This window comes from Columba livia, chromosome 3 (genome assembly GCF_036013475.1).
Source record: "Columba livia isolate bColLiv1 breed racing homer chromosome 3, bColLiv1.pat.W.v2, whole genome shotgun sequence".
Lineage (NCBI taxonomy): Eukaryota > Metazoa > Chordata > Aves > Columbiformes > Columbidae > Columba > Columba livia.
The window spans coordinates 116766530-116783734 of record NC_088604.1 but is presented as its reverse complement, the minus strand read 5'-3'; the positions used below and the strand labels follow the sequence as shown (position 1 = coordinate 116783734).

The window sequence follows — 17205 nt, the reverse complement described above, 5'->3', positions numbered from 1 at the left end:
TGAGTTATGAGGGTGATAAACCCCTCAGCACATGTTTTCCAGCCTCATTTTCTCTTGAGGTGCCCACCATTCTGTTCACAGTAACATGGGCAGCAAAAGGAAGACAAAAAGACAACTGCACTGGCCTGAAACCTTAGTCCCCAGCAAGAGCCTCGAAGCCCCGTGGTGCCTCTGTGGAGCTTCCAAACCACCTGGAGATCTGACTTCAGGTTATAGTTTTTAGGAAAACCGTCACTTTTTGTTCCTCAGTTAGTAGCACCAGGAATGCAATGGTGGTATTGATCAGAATATAAGTTGACCTTCAGGATCTGCTCAAAAGAGGTTTAAGTTAAGTCTCTCTAATTATACAGAGTTCAACAGCACTCTTAAGATTTTAAAAAACATAAGCTGCTCATAGTATGCATTTTGAACCAAATCAAACCACAGTTGACAGACACTGAACCGCCCCTTTTTTGTTGGCCAGCAATTCTGGCAAGCCCCAAATAAAGTCTAATCAACCTTTCTGAAAGATCACTATTTATATTCTTAAAGAAGGATTCTGTAACATGCATTGCTTTAATCCTTATGCTTAACACAACAAACAGCAAACTCCATGCAGAAGGAGAGCATTAATCAGTAACGTCTTGAACAGGTCTGAAAACTACAATCTGCTGAGTAAAATGATGTAGCACCCCAAGGGTTAATTATGTTCAGGAAAGGATGCAACGAAAACCCTTGGAGAAGCGAGCTTAGTAATTACCATGCAAAACTCGAGCTGGGTGACAGCCATCAGCAGCGCCAGCGGAATGTCACTGCTGCCCCATGGGTCACCTACTGGCAAAATATCTTTATGCTTATGAATGTGATAAGATAAAACCCAGGGCAGGCCTGAGGTCTTGGCTGTTCCCAGATGGTGGGCCAAAATAAGAAAAAAGCACTACTTTTGAAGTGTTTTCTTGACCCACACTAGAGCCTCTCATTTTAATGTTTATTCATTGACTATGAAGAACAACAGAACAGAGAAATCACTCCTTGGAAAAATAAAAAAAAAATAAATAAAATTTGCAGTGTTTCTGGGTAGCTGCTGGTTTGCGTCTTTTAAAACAAAGTTTCCAGGAAAGATTAGAAGGGCTAATCCAGAACAAGGATGGAAATGCCGCCATCCCCCACCTCAAGAGCGAGCTACCGCCCTGCTGCAGCCACTGCTGCCTCTAGCGAGGTCACCCAGGGCTGCGGGTGATCCCCAAAGGAGGAGTTGGGCAGTCGGGGTGGGTCTGCCGGTACCCCTGCCCCCAACAGCCGACAGGTGGCGCCATTGCGCCGCGGGCGGGGCCGTGCCGGCCCGGGGGCGGGGCCGTGCCGGCCCGGGGGCGGGGCCGTGCCGGCCCGGGGGCGGGGCCGTGCCGGCCCGGGGGCGGGGCCGTGCCGGCCCGGGGGCGGGGCCGTGCCGGCCCGGGGGCGGGGCCGTGCCGGCCCGGGGGCGGGGCCGTGCCGGCCCGGGGGCGGGGCCGTGCCGGCCCGGGGGCGGGGCCGTGCCGGCCCGGGGGCGGGGCCGTGCCGGCCCGGGGGCGGGGCCGTGCCGGCCCGGGGGCGGGGCCGTGCCGGCCCGGGGGCGGGGCCGTGCCGGCCCGGGGGCGGGGCCGTGCCGGCCCGGGGGCGGGGCCGTGCCGGCCCGGGGGCGGGGCCGTGCCGGCCCGGGGGCGGGGCCGTGCCGGCCCGGGGCACTGCGGTCCGGGTGACTAGGAGGGACCGGGATCAGCTGGCTCTGCAGCTTAGGGCAGGGGGTTCAGTCTTCCCCTTCTGTCCTCTGGGAAGCCCTCAAACATCATATTCACCAGGAAAAAAAAGTCAAATTTTTAAAAATCAGTTTTTTTATCAAAAGACGCAGTACTCTTATAACCCTAAAAAAAACACATGATGAAACGTTCTTACAAAACACATCTTTAAATTCCAGCCTAGCAGAGCATCCAAGTGCACAGTGAAACCAAGACAAACACAACACTGCTCTCTCCTGAGAACGCACACGGTTTGAAAATCTCCACTGTTGCTCTATCCCAGACAATGATTCACCCTCCCCGCAGGGTCTGACTTGCCCCCGCACATTTCGCAACTGCTTGGCTTTATAACAGCCTGCTTGCACACAGTGACTCCTCGCAGATTTCTCAGCTCAGTTGTGAGCGAGGAAGCAGCAACTAATCCTTTTAATAATGATTTTCCTCTTGCAGCATTTCTTCTTGCTGGTCACAGACTTATTATTCGCAATGACCCTTTCCTGCCTCTTTTATACCTTTGTATGCGTTTCCTTTGCATTTTTGACCTGTTCCATTATCGTCTCCACCTTTGGCATTGTGAAGAGGAACGCTGATGTGAAAGGGAGAGCAATTGTTATTCTCGTGTCCAACAGCTCCATTGGAAGGACATTTGCAAGGAACCTGGATAAAGCAGGTTTCAGGGTGTCTGCTGCTCAGTGGCTTCCTCGAGAGGAGGGGACAGCTACAGAAGAAGAGTGGCCTTCAAGCTTGGAGGTGGCCCAGCTCCACATGACTGAAGATGAATACCAGATGACAGTGAAAACCTTCATAGAAGACCACTTATCACTGAAAGGTAATTTTTAGGGCAAACTTGTGGAAATTGTCTACACTAGAAATCAAAACGCACAAGACTGAAATTGCTGTAGTTCATCAGCAAATGAGGGAGGCAAGAATGCTTTAGGAAATGTGTTATAATACACTAACTGCATTGCATTTTGTTGCACAAAACAAAAATTTTGCAAGTGTCCTGCTGAGGGGAGGGCTGTAAGTACCTCTACTGGGGCATCTCCCTGGTTCTTTCTAGGTGCATTAGCTCTGCTATCCAGGAGTCTCTGTCCTAACAGACATAATTTTACATCTCTTAGGAGCAACAGAAAATTCAGCCTCAGCCATCAGTGCTGTAACCTCACTGCCTGCAAGGCTGCGGGTTTACAAGGGGCCAAACCTCCTCTGCACTGAGACCCTACCTAAGGCACGACTGAGCAGTGAAGCTCTCTCACTGCCTTCCCATGCTGTCTCCTTTCTTCTCCAGCTTATCCATCCCTCTGCTCCTTGCTCTTCTCTCTGTGGTTTCTCCGAGGCTCCCTTTGAGGTCTCCCCAGGGCAGCCTCTCCGTGCCGAGATCTCTGAGAACATCTGTATCTCACCACAACAAATAACAAGACCCTTTGCATTGCTGCCCAGCACTGGAAGTTTTCTTTGTGCTCCCAGGGTCTGCAGAGGAAGGACATTATGACATTATGGAAGTCAGAGCACACACCCTGAAGCCTCCCCTTGCGCAGACACCATTCAGAGAGGTGGTAGGGAGCCCTAGACAATACCTGCTGCTAGCTACAGCTATTCAGGACCCAACGACACAGCTTCTCACATTGCTTTTCTCCTCAGAAGCATCCAGCAGACCAGAAGTGCCTGTGGTCAGTTCCTATGTGACTCCATGTGGCCTGGGACCCATTTCCCCCATTCCCTAGCAGCATGCAGGCTCCAAGACTGGGTGCCCTGCACAACAGAAGGCTAATTTAGCTAGTAATTTAGTAGCTAGTAATTCACTAGCTAATTTATGCTAGTAAAATTATTCTGGTAGTCTAGTGTAGGATCCATGAGGTTTTGCATTTAGGATCTCCTGCATAGCGTTCACATCACAGATGGGGATGTTAAAATGTATTTCCCGAGTGTTGACCCAATTGCATGGCAGATCAAAGCACTATGTTGGGGAGGAGGGAGAAAAAAGGAAACCTCACAGTTTTCTTGGATTTCTTTGTTAACAGTTTCAAGTTAGTGCTTGTGTTTATTCTGCAAGACTGGAGTATTTTTGGCATGGATTGAGTGAACATGAACACCTGCCACCAGCTGATAATACAACAATTTAAACCAAATCAAAAGACTGTCTTGGTAGGTCCCCACATGCAACAGGCAGATTGGGCAGCAGAATGAGGACAGGGAGAGGAGAAGAGTTTGTGCTGTAGGAACAAGACATGGCAGAACCATGGTAAAACTTTCTCCATTTAAAAATTTCTCTTGTGCACTTTATGTGCATGCAATTTTGGGTTTCCAAAGAAAGGAACTTTTGGGTTTGTTATGACTTTTTTTAATAACTTGTCCCCAAAGGAAATTTTTACCACCATAACTTTGCTAATGTAACTAAAAAGACACTTGTTTCATATAAACACAGCTTTGAAATGCATCTTAAATGCCTTCCAAAGTGATACGATGTGGAGAGAGAATCCCCTGATCATGGTTTCTTCTAGAATTAAAGTAATTATAACAATTAAAATAATTAAAATTAAAATAATTCATTTGTTATCCTAATTCAGGCCCATAGACCTGAATTTTCAAGTAGGCTAGTACCTTTATTTTGTGGTGGCAGTACAAATTAAGTAAGGTGCTATTAGGTCTAAAGAGATCATAACACAAAGATACAGAGAAATGCAAGTCAGCCCCTTTCTAAATTCATAACACGTGTTTTGTGACAGCTTAACTTGATTCATAAAAGGTCTTGAGTTCTTCTGGCTTTTAGCTTCTGGTACCTTTAGATCCAATTAAGTTTTTTCTGTGACCAAGAGGTCAACAGAGGTGTGGGGGGGAAATAGGAGTCTTAATTGCTCACCTCCAGCAGCTGAGCTTGTACTATCAAATATTGCAAGAGCTCTTGGCACTGTGTCCAAGTGCTCTGGGATGGAGCTGCTTGAGAAATTGCTGTGCCATGATGTTCTTTGGGCACATTGCCTGGAAATGTGCTGGCAATTGTCTCATGATTTTCAGGGCTGACTGCGGGGAGGGTGGGGCAAGGCAAGAAGGAAAAAAATATGTGGAGATGGGCAAGACCCAACAGACAGTAACCTGACCGGACCCTGGAAGAGTTCAGACAACCAGAACGCTGGGCTAACTAATTTCTGTGGCCTCCGTTGCTGCAGCACTTTTGGGTTCGCCTAATCACACACACGTGCCAAACAGACACAGGGCTGAAATCAGTATTTACTGTGCCATGCCCAAATACTTGCTGCCTCAGGCTTTGCCAAGATGAGCAAGCCCCAAAAAGCTGTCAAGTGACCCTGCCCTGCCAGCCTGCACATAGTTCTGCTACCCTAATTAAACTGCCAGGACAAGACAGGATGGAGAAACCACTGTTTCACATCTAGACTCAGCCTTTCTCATGGTTTAGAGATTATTTGAACTGTGTTTTTTCTTCAGCTGCATCCAAAACTCTTCCAGTGTCTTGAGAGATCCTGTCTTCTCCTTTTGGGGTCTTGAATGTCTCTCAGGTCTTTCTGCACTCCAGACAATACTCTATGTGAGCAATGCTTCAGGCTGTGCAGTGCAACCTCCCCCTGTTCATTCAGATCTGTGCTATGCTGACATTGCTTGCAGGAGCCCTGCTGATTTTCATAGGGTCAGGATTTCATTTCTTGTACCTGAATCTCAGCAAAGACTTGACCACTGCTGGATTCTTTCACACGTTACCAGCTTCCCTCTGTTCCTGTCCATTAGGTAGGATGGGCAATACCTTTGTCACAAGTAGAGAAATAACTGGTGCAAATTAATAACATTAATTCCTAAATAATCCTAGGTCCCATATCTGACAGACTCTCACCTCGCACTTCACCACAGTGTTGCAGACTGGTGGGAAGTGTTTGTTCTGAGGACTCCAAAGGGCCTAGAGAAAGCTGCCCATGCAGACAGCTAGGCCAGTGGGAGATAACAGACCGTCATCCTTGGCCATCTGTCCTCATCCCCATGGTGCTGTAGTTCTCATAACCTCTTCCTAAGTCAGTCCAGGCACAATCACCTGGATCATTTGATCAATTTAAAGAGGTAGGTTTAATTAATCCAGCTGATTACTCTCTTTTTTATATCATGGGACATTTCTGCAACCTCTTTGAGCAGAGCTCAAACAAAAATTAACCTGTTTTTCAGGTTTATCAAATCATAAATGCATGTGGTGAAAAGGTCTTAGACGCGATGCTTTGTTACAGTCAAATGATTTCATATGAAGAAAGGATCCAAATGAGGGCAGCAACAACCAGCAGGGGCAAGTTTGGCTAATCCTGGGCAAGGATAGATACACACAGCTGCAGTCACTTGCCCAAGGCTGTGTACTGAGACACTGGCAGGACTATAGAGCGTGCTGAAGTATCAAAACTTCTTGCAGCCCAATGGCCTCTTGGACACTTTCCACATCTTCTAAAGGTTAAGCTGCTTTTTCAGTTCTGCTCTGCAGTGGGAAACAGTGGTAGATGCTCCCATGGTACTTTAATTTGCCTTGCGCGTCTCCCTCAGCATCCACCCACTTTGGTTAGTCAGACAGTTTAGTCCATGGACGCAGAAAGCAACAACGTATGGTTGGCCTGAACAGGAGAGAGAGACATTTAAAACACTCCCTTCTGCAGTGGGTGCACTGTAGAAATTCTTTTGCTTCCTCAGGATGACAATGTGGCAAATCAAATTATTTTATTAGAATGAGATCTTTCCTTACTCACTTTTCCGAGCTACAGTCACCTCAAGCTAAAAGGCCAGGCTGTGCAGTCATTCCTAAACTTACAACAGAGGGAAAGTTCAGCTTTTTTCTGCAAGACTATAGCTTAGTGCTCGGCACAGGCAAGGAAGAGTCACAACCACCTGCCATTCTCTCTCACTTCAGAGACGGATCGAACAGATGTGATAATCATTGACTGCAATAAACTACAAGGGAGTAAGAATTATGAATGACTAAAGCAAACGAAATCATATACTCATGCAATTTTAAAGAGTACTGCATTATTTAACTTCACTCAGCTACAACAACTGCAGGCCACCTTGGATAAATCAGGCCATTTTCCAGGCTGCAAATGACTATGCTCGGAGTTACGAGTCAAATGATTAATTTCTGTAGCTACGCTTTTGTGCCTTTAATATGGGTTATCCAGAAGTCTTTCAGAAAACAGCTTGCAACTATATTGCCTTCCTATCTCCTGGGGATTTATCAAAACTAGAGAACTGCTTTGATACAGCAGCTATCAGGGCTATGTAACAACTCAGAGAAAACAGATCTCATTCTGAAACTAGGTTGGGAGCAGCTATTTATTTTAGGATGAAGGGGACCTTCTCATTCAAAGCTTCTTTTTTGAAAATAAGAATCTATGCACCATCTATAGTCGATGTGCTTTTTCCTTTTTCCAAAAGAAGCTATGCATCAACACTTTCTGACACTTTATGGGAGACAAGTTTTCACTTCCCTGAAGCGCTTTTGTAATTCTCTTGTTTCAACAGACTTCTCTGCCAGGAGCCAAAGACCCTGGACCTACACATAAACCCACATGATTAAAGAGTTACACAATCCAGAAAAGCCGAGGCAACACTTCTCCTCCATCCCTCGTTCGTTGCCAGTGGGCAGAGCCCATGCAGGTTCAAAACCTCCATCTCCCCATCACATTGCTGCTGCTCAGGACTCCGTGTGATATGGTTTTTAATCCTGGCAGGGATCAGTCCCGTCAACTAGCCTGACCCGTATTATACAGGCCAGAGAACTTGATCAAGATTTCAAAAGAACAAACCAGGCGGGCAGCCGTGCGGAAATACGCGGGCAGGGAAAGCAGGAGCTGAGCTGCGAACAGCAGGTTGGGTTTGCTGTAAAATGCAGCAGGTGCCCGTGAGCCCCGCTGTGCACATCAGCCAGCGCTTTGCTTGTCTGCTTGTTGCTGGCTAGAGCATTGCTGTTTGCAAATTGAGATCTTTAAGCAATAACTAAAAAATGCATAGTGGGTTATTTTACCTGCATGCTTTCAGAATGTGGTGCCATGCTCCTCACTAACACCAGCCATGCGTTTAATATCACAGAGAGAGAAGGAGGTGAAAGAGCCACATGCTGCCATGGCCTTTTTTTAGCTTTCTGCCAAAACTTAGGTTTGCAGGCAACATGAACAGAAACTGATCATTTATCAAAAAGAAAGCAAAAAAAGCCCAGGTAATTGGATACTTATGCTATACCGGCTCCTAAAATTTGCCAGAAGCTTTCTTTAGGACCATAAAGCAGCATCCTCTTTATACTGCCCCCACTTCGCTCATATGAATTTTACTCCCGCAGTGTAAGATTATCTTACAACAATTTCCAGACAAGAGTTTCATTTCCAAGCTTCATCAATCATTAAAGAGCACAAGACTGAAGAGTATTTTTAGAGATCACCAGAAAGATATCTATATTTATGGCATGTTGTTCTTGAAAGAAACAATGGATTTTAAGGCAATTGCAATAGTAGGGTTAGAGATTTGAGGTAAAATAAAAACAAGGTTATATGGGAAAGTATTTATTTATCACTTATGCACGATGCTAAACTAATCTCTGATCCTGTAAGTCATTGGAAATATTCACAAATGCAACATAACCTTTATGCTGATTTTAAACTGTCCCAATCAAGAGCTTAAATTTGCACCAGTTTAGAAACATTGACTTACATTAACCAGAGCTGGACAGCTTCCGACCAGAGAAATATTTTGGAAGAATACCAGGATTAGAGCTCAAAGAGTTCTACAGATCCGTTTCTCCGTTAGAAATAATGACATTTTTCTGAAAGAGAATTTGGAGTGTTTGCATGTACCTGTATTTTTTTTACTCCACCCCTCACCTCAAGCCTTGAGGATATATTTCCAGAGGACAATTTTGAGAGGGAAAGGAAACCAAGTGAAAGAAAAGTTACCTGCAATACTGACTTCCCATGTTACAGTGTGTAGTGACGTAAGTTTTCTGAACAGTTCCAAGAAGTATGCTTAAAGACTTAATTTAAATTATGCAGTGAGACTGAATTTACAAAGAAAAGTATCTCTGTATATGATAAATCAATACTTCCTGGATACATACAAATAAATCTGTTTTATTACAGAACTCCCAAGCAGAATATTTTAAATCTACTCTCTTGAAATTCTCCATGCAACTGACAGGCCGTTTCCCTGACACTTTCTATGCTGTGAACTCCCAGGTAACATGGTATTTCTGTGGCACTTTCAGTAGGAAACAGTGGGCAGGAACAAACTCTTTGACAAAGTTCCCCTTGCTGCAGCACAGAGGACTTGGCCAGACCCATGGTCAGCTCAGCCCCCGGAGCTTTGCTGTTGGCAATGAATTAATCTGTCTGATATGAAATTATCCTGCCAAACAGCTGCCCCAGGTACCATTTCATTTCTAACCCCAGACTAGATGGAGTTAACTTTTTAAAACAATGGACTGATGAATAACAAACAGTTACTTTCAGTAATGAATAATAATTGTATTTCCTCCTGCAAAAGAATATTTGTCATCAGTGCTTAGAACAGATATTTATGCCTGTATGTCCAACTGGTGCTACATCTAACTGCTTTCCCCATAGGCTTTTCCCTATAGGTCTCAGCGTTTCTTTAAGTTCCATTTTGCCTCATCCTGAAGGTGAGAACACAACATATGCACCACACAAGTTCATTCAAGCCTTTGAGCTAAGCCAAAATATAATAGCCCAGAAAGTTTTGATTTTTATAGCCCTTCCAAATATTTTTTTCGTATTTGAATTGCCTGTTTACTATAAAAGCCCAAATGCCTCTTCTACATTAGAGCCTTGTTTACCCCACTCCCATTTTAAGTGGTCATCATTAAATTGATTGATATATCATCAATGTAAAGCTAAAACTACTTTCAAGTTACTTGCCTTGCATTCTTTTCCTCTGGCCACCTATGTGGTTTCATATTTACCTATATTAAAAATGCATTTTCTCTCTCACTACCCGAGACTTGCATGGAATCGGGAACACTTTTAGTCATCATCAGAGGTTTGAATTTCCATTCTGCTTTCAATTTATGGAGAGCACATTTTCCAATGAGTAAACACACTGACGGAAAATTCCTGAACAGTTGCAATAACCCTACATACAGCGTTGGCTAATTTACCAGGTAGCAAACGGCTAAGGGAGGGACCACTCCCTTCTTCTCCATTCATTCAAGAGCAGCAGACTTCAGGGTTATATAAATAAGGTCCAGAAAATAAAAATATTGGCAGAAATATGAGAAGAAATTACAGCCTGTAAAAATAAATGTCTAAAATACAACAGAAGCAAAGTCCCCAAATCCTTGGATGCCAGAAAGAGAGGTAGCAAAAGGAACGCTACTGTCATCCATTTGCTCTCTTTAGACCTCTCTAGCAGATTCTTTTATTCATATGACCAGCTCCAGGGCACAGGTCTTGTCTATCTGTGTCAATCATGTGGATTCACACTATCTGATGCAAAACAAGGCAATGCATCAACTCTGCAACTTAAACATGGGAGCAGGTAAAAAAAGGCAAAGTCATATCACAGTTTTCTAAGAAACAGAGAGGCAAAATGCTGATGCAGAGAAGATTGGGGACAAGGCGAGTCTTTTTGCCCACTCCCAGAGGGATGTGCCACAAACCATGGTTAGCCCCAGCATAGCTACTGTACAGCTGGCACGGCACTTCATTAGTCAGATACAATAAATGAGATATATGAAAAATATCTGATATACAAGAATGACATAATGAGTTAAGCCATGGGATAGACAGTTGGGTCCAGGACAGATGTGGATCGGGGGTTCAGCCCAGGTCTCTTTTCTCAGGGCCAGCATCACAGGTATGAACAGACAGATAACAGGAGCCGAGTACCACCCACAGCGCCTTTGGTTCCAGCTTTTGGATATCTTTACAGCTCTCGGCAAATGCAGCACAGAGAAGGATGACTCTTGGCCAGAAAAATTCATCTAGAGCTTCCCTTGGGCTGTCCCCAGAAAATCTCCCACAGAGGTACCTTCCTCAGGACCATATTCTGTGTCTCTTTCCCTAAAGCAAGGCAGGTCACTTCTTTCCTGGGGCAGGAGTCACCGTCTCAGACAGCTTTAAGCAGCCTCGAGGTTTGAAGGAAATATGGTCCCTTAAGTAGACACTGCCTTTTCATGGCTCAGAGCCCTTTGGCACCCTGTCAGGTAAGCAAACATAAAAATCCCCTCTCAAAGATCATTCACTACACCACAGACAAACAGGCCCCAGTTCTGATTCATTTGCCTCACAGAGTAGAAAAGTTTTAAACCTGAATTTGTCCCTGTACGATGTCCGGATGCAAGAACTTACCATTACGCGCCATAAATAAGTGCCATAAAGAGAACAAGTCCCAGTGAGTGATGGTTTCTAATAAATGCCCTTTGATTTTTCCTCAACAGTATTTCTTGGAAAACACTTTGCTTGCTTTGCTTCTAAGAAAAGTAATTTGCTAATGTTTGCCTGATCATAAAATTGATTTGACCTTCTGCAAACAATCTGACATCACGGCGTGATGCTGAGCCTTTTGAAGTGCATTACGTTGTTCATACAGCTAGGCTTTCTCCTATTTATTCTGTACAGCCTGTTCATATAACTGATGGAAACGTTTCCAAAGCTTTCATAAAAATAACTTCAACTGTTTAAAAAAAATAAATACTTTGAAATTCCAGTGGAATATGTAATAATAAATTTCAATGGCTGCAGGGAGGAAAAAGAGTCTTTTCTTCTAAATCTATAAGTCTTGCAAACTATGGCCTCCCGCCTCCCCAGTGAGGATGGCTGCTACAGAGCAAGTTTTTAATAAGAATTAGTTGCAAGTGGCAATATGTCAGCTGTACCTGTTATGTCTTCAGAGAAACATCATGATGTAATTTAAGAATCAGCTGTATGAGTTAACTCAGCTCATACCCTGTTAATTTGGCAGGCATGTATGGACTGATGAAGAAGCCATCAATCCTGATATGGGAAGAAGAACAACCAGACACATGCAGGTTACCCAAGAGAAAAAACTCTTATAAATGTAAGAAGGTTTTCAAGGCTCCAGGTAGGAATCACTTGTAGCAGTCAAGTAAAATTGAATATATAGCATTTCTCTATGTCTAGATGAGGGGGAAAACATCTTTAAAATATCTTAGCTAGTAAAGTTTTTTCTTAACATTGTTTTCAAAAACAACGTCCTTGTTTGTGGGCACTCCTCACCAAGGTTGGTCATCGTCAGCTTGTGTTCAGAGGTGTTAGCTAGTATTTTGGAAAACTCTTGCTCTTGCAGGCTGGGCTTGTAATTAAGAGTGCCTGGGTAGTACAGAGCCAACATGTGCAGAATCAGATCTGCAAAGCCCCCACTGTCCCAGGGACCACCTGAGCTCCCGCCTCCTGGCATGGGAAAAAATAAAACCTCACAGCTCCCATCAACAAAATAAAATTCAATAGCAGGCAGCACTGAGTCTTTATCGAATAGCAGAAATTCTCCTGGTTAGCTCTTCACACAGAAACTACTGCTGCCTCAGCATTCACCAAAAGAGGATTGTTGTCAGGCCTGGCTGTTCACAGGAAAAAAGACTTCCTGAATAGAAAGAACCTCCTAATTAAAGCGTGACTTTAATCTAGTTACATGCCATGTTCATTTATAGTTATTTACATTATAAATTTGTTTGCCTTACAAACAGTATTAGTTAGTCGCATGCTATGTCTCCTCTGCAAGACCTGTCACCATTTGAAGGTGTTCCTCAGCCTTTTAAGAGCCTTGACACAGGAGTCAGACTGGCCTCAGGGAGGGAATGACTCTGGCTGCAGAGTCCCAGTGCACTTTCCTTTCTTAGCAGAGAGGAGAATAACAACAACAAAAGCTGTAAGAGCTGTAAGCTCTCCTTCATGAAATAGCAGAAAAAGTAGGTATCTTCTCCTCCTTTCCCAGGTGATATGTACTAGATGTGGAGTATATCACAAAAGCAGATGGGTAAATAACCAAGAAATCTGCCACCTAACTCCCTGAATCACCAGCTCTACCATTGCTCTCCACAAGCTCCAGATCCCAGCCAGCCATCACTGGGTGGCACCAGCCTTCTTGGCCACCCTGCTCACCATTACTTAGTCTAGATTTTGGGGGTACAGTGCTCACTTGCCCAGCGTGGAGGGAGCTCAGCTTGTGAGCAGACCCCTTCCTCACCCAAGTCGTCCTCCTGTCCCCACAGCCCCTGTGCACAGGGCACTGGGGTAGGAGTGGGACAGGAGAGCAGTGCCCCTAGGTTGTTTGCTCTGGGAATCCAAAGCCAATAAAGGCTATGCTGAAAATGCCTTCTTCTTCTTTTTTTTTTTTTTTTTTTTTTTTTTTTTTTTTTAAGACATTAATGATCTCTTTTGCTGTTGAATTAGTGTTTGAAACAGTGGCACTTTTCTGTTTGCAGCCCTCTGCGTTGCAGTCCTCGTTTGCTCACTGAACAGTGTCCTGACTTCCCTGAAGAAGAGAAGCCTGCAGCTCCTTGTGCCTCTGCTGAAGGCCAAAAACTGAGAGGTGAAGCAACATGCTCACAGCTCAGGTACATGCACCTGGCGGAGATAACCAGCATCTCCTGCAACGGCAGCTCTTACCTCTGCAGGGACACAAAGGGTGACCCAGCGGTAGGAAGAGGGATGGGGAGGGCTGAGAGAGCAGCCCAGGAGCAGCCTCCTCCCTCTCCATACCCCAACACCAGAAGGATTCTGCTTTTCTGCACCAGTCTGGCCCTGAGGTTTCCAGCCTGGGGCACAGCCACCTACAGCCAGCACCCTCAGGGACAAAGACAAACTAGATTTGGCTTGTGTTCCCCTTAACTGGTGAATGCTGACCTATCCTAACCAGCTGTAAACTCACAGCTGTCAACACTGGTGCTTGTTCACATATACAGAGATCTCACATCATATCAAGTGATGTGACCCAAATGTGCATTAAACAACTAACATAAATACTGACACAAAACCTTTTGCAGGGTCTGCCACGGACTCCAGCAGGGGGTGTTTACCCAGAGCTCAGTCCTGCCCTGCAAGCACTGCCTCCAAAATCACTGGGAGAGCAAAGGGACGAGCTCTCCCAGCAAGGAGGCACAGGCAGTGCTTTAGAGCTGCTGCTGGGGGAGCAAATCTCTGAGCTCTGCAGCCAGAGAGCCAGAGCTGCAGAGGATTTAGGTTGGCAGCAAACACAAGATTAGCCAAGCTCAGTCTCCAACACTGAGGCAGAGCATTAGCTGCTCGCTGGCATCTCGCTTGGAATTTAGGAGGCACAGAAGCTGCTTTTAAAGGGCAAAACAAAAAAGCATATCCTGTAGCTTGTTCACTGCTGGATCATCTCTCCCCCATTCCTGTATTCTTGCTGCTGCAGGCTGTGAATGCTCTTGAATTACATTTAGTCCAGCACATGTCTAGGAGAACAACTAAAATGGTCTATTCCCCAACATCCTTGCTTGAGACAAAGCACCCAGAGCCTGCTGTGATTCACCCTGTTTGTTGATCCAGGCTTTAGGATGGGGAAAAAAAAGGAGCAATACAGCAAATGAGATGGATCCCCAGGTGTCCCCAGTAGCTGGTCTGTTCTTTTCTTGCTAAAGGGTAGAGGGTCCCATTCTATCTTCAGGTGTCTAGTTCTCAGTAGCACCTTTGCTTTGACCTTTCTGAATTTTGGATCAGGGCCATAAAACATTCTGCAGGTGCTATGTTGAACATACAGGTGAAAATAAAGTCAGTCCCTCCCACTGCATTGTGTTCAGCGGTGGCTGCTGTAGCAGCAGTGATGCCGTGCAGGGCTGATGAAGGAGGGAACGCAGTAAAATTACAGAGTCTGAATGAAGTCAGTCAAAATGACTGAAGAGCTAAAACTCTCACAATGTCTTTCAGCCGGGAAGGAAACCCACAGAGCGCTACATCTTAACGCTGTCATGCCACAAAGGAAAGATGCTATGGGAAGGAGCACAGCTGGGATGAGAAGTGACAAACTCTTGGCAGGGGAGGATTATGAGCAGCGACTTCAATTGCAGGACAATGGAAAGCTGTGCATGAAGACAGAAAGCACCTGCTGAACCACGAGACAGGTCTTCAACTCCCTTGCAAGCCTAATCTGTAAGGAAGAGGACACCGCAACACTGAAATTTTGGGTTGTACAGTATCATGCTGTACTGTACACACAGGGATATGCACATACAGAGAAAAAACATGGAGTGAAAGGAAATAAAGGAAGAATGCTGCTAGGAAGAAAAATGCTAGGGCTTGGTTTTCATTATCTAGGGCCAGAACTCAGAACTGTCTGACGGATGATATGAGGTGTCACCCACACAGGGAGCTGGGCCCAGAGGGAAAAAGGAAAACTTTCAGAACAGCTTCTCTAAGACATTAAACCAGTTTAATATCAAGCCAGACTGAAAACAAACATTTTAATTCCAGAACATCAAAACATTGGGAGAGAACATGCTAAAGTAGAAAATTCCTGAATTAAAAGCTTGGGGCTTTAGTCTTTACGTATTTGGCAAGCAACCCATTATATAAACAATGCCAAATCCATGTATTCTGCAGAATGTCCCAGGAAAGATTTCCTTTAGCCGGAACACCATTTTGAGGCAGACCTGTCAACTCCCTTGGTGCGTAATCCCATTCTGTGCACATAACCTTGTGCAATTTCAGCTGATAACCATCATTTTCTCCTCCAAACTATTGCAGGAGACATGTGTGGGCTGCTACAGGCTATTGCTTTTCCCCCAAAGCGACCTTCACTCGAAGGATGACGCCTGCTTGTATACACAGTAGCGTTCATGGTCTGAAATTACAGACATTCTGTGAGCAAAGCTGCTGAAGACTTCAGTGGAAGTTTTGCTTGCCCGAGGACATAGGGATGGCCTACATTTATTTACAAAGCTCTCCAGTCCATTGGGATACAGAGAACTACTGTGCACAGGCATAAAATTATGGCTGTGAGGCAATACGACCATGAGATAAATTATAACTGCACTTGAAAGTGTGTTTAGCACAAATTAGCTGTACCAAACTAAAGTTACAGACTGTTGAATCTAAGGGATCTGAATGCCCAGTTGTTTGAATTGGATTTGAATTCCTTAAATAGTCTCAAACGTTTCATCACTAATGTATAACTGGAAAAAAATAAAGTAACTTGTTCCTAAGGTCTACAAACCTAGCCAAAAGATTTTGCCAACATCTCTTGGGACACAACCCTCTCACCCATACTGTCATTAAAATGAGAGATTTTTAGAAATCACTGAAAAAAAGCCCAAGTTTTGATGAAAATCGTCAGGAAAAAACAATTCCCACAAATGTTTTGCAATAGATCACTTTGAGTCATTTGGAAAAAAAAAAAGTAATCGGGCTATAAGTCTATTTAAAGAAAACAAACCTTTAGCTCCAAACCCTCTGTCCTACAGTTCAGAACAGAAACAACTGATCACCCAAGACCTGCGCTTTCTCGCTGACGCCAACTGCGAAACTTCCATTTTTTGAAGCTTTTTAAGAAAGCACAGAATTTGGCTTCAAATATAACAGTTCTTCCTTCATAACACAGTAACATTATTTCCCGATGGAACCAAAATGTTAGTGGTGATGGAGAAGCAGAGGGAAGCTGGTTACATTAATGCATCCTTTCACCATCTGAAAATACGTTAATAATGAATCTACGAACCAACACTATTTCTTCCTGGATATCTGTGTGCCTGTCAAAAGACACTAAACCAGCATCCCCCTGGGTTAAGCACTCCTCAGCATTATCATTCTCTTACTAGCAGCCTTTCTTCATTTGGGGGGGGGGGGGGCATTTTTCAGCACACTTTCCTCTCCTGAGCAGAGTTTAGCTGCACAGACAGCTCCAAACCAGAGCTCCATGTGCAGGTTCTATTCACATCCACAGTGAACACTGGGAGGTGTTTCAGACCATCGGGGCCCCTGAGGTGAGAAATTTCCCTATATGTGCTTATTGTATTCTAGGAAAAACATTCAGGGGAGGAGGAAGAGGGAGGAGAGGGCAGGAAAGCAATCTAACGATGATTAGTGTAATGGGATTTGCTATTCTTGTCAATAGTTTAATCAATATAAACATTTACTGAACCCTCTTATGTGCTTGCCATGATCAAGTCACATTATATTTAGCTTAACACTCATAAGCCCTGGTTAGCATCGTCTGCATCTCTACTACCCATTTACTTCTGCAACAAAACCAGCAAGTTGTGTAGTCTGGCACCAGGACTGGGATTTCCCAACACCCAAAATCCCAGCCATGCACAAGTGACCCCCTCAGCCACATGCCATCATGTGTATCCTGGTTGTGCTAGACACATCAGACACGTGATACGGAGATGATGTGTCTCAGGATATGTAGGACCTGCTCTATATGATCCAGTTAATTGCATAGGTGCCGTGCTCCAAGGCACCACTCACATCAGATGTATAAATGGAGCCATATG

The 17205-nt window shown here is 44.7% G+C and overlaps 2 protein-coding genes across 2 annotated transcripts in view; one reads left to right on the top strand and one right to left on the bottom strand.

Annotated features, from left to right (window-relative positions):
* PAK5 (p21 (RAC1) activated kinase 5) overlaps window positions 1-17205 on the bottom strand; it is a 156757-nt gene that overhangs the window by 105004 nt on the left and 34548 nt on the right. The gene's annotated exons all lie outside the window — the stretch shown is intronic.
* LOC110364899 (uncharacterized) lies at window positions 2113-16857 on the top strand. The gene is made up of 4 exons (XM_021298712.2): window positions 2113-2583; window positions 11700-11819; window positions 13180-13311; window positions 14642-16857. Exons 1-3 carry the CDS (start codon window positions 2187-2189, stop codon window positions 13281-13283), a joined length of 621 nt encoding a protein of 206 aa, XP_021154387.2. The 5' UTR covers window positions 2113-2186; the 3' UTR covers window positions 13284-13311; window positions 14642-16857.

What these genes read in the sequence shown, in the direction of transcription:
- LOC110364899 (XM_021298712.2), top strand. Translation starts at nt 2,187, where the DNA reads ATGATTTTCCTCTTGCAGCATTTCTTCTTGCTGGTCACAGACTTATTA. An exon ending in AGACCACTTATCACTGAAAG is followed by an intron (nt 2,584 to 11,699) that starts GTAATTTTTAGG and finishes TTAATTTGGCAG; the next exon opens with GCATGTATGGACTGATGAAG. An exon ending in GAAGGTTTTCAAGGCTCCAG is followed by an intron (nt 11,820 to 13,179) that starts GTAGGAATCACT and finishes TTCTGTTTGCAG; the next exon opens with CCCTCTGCGTTGCAGTCCTC.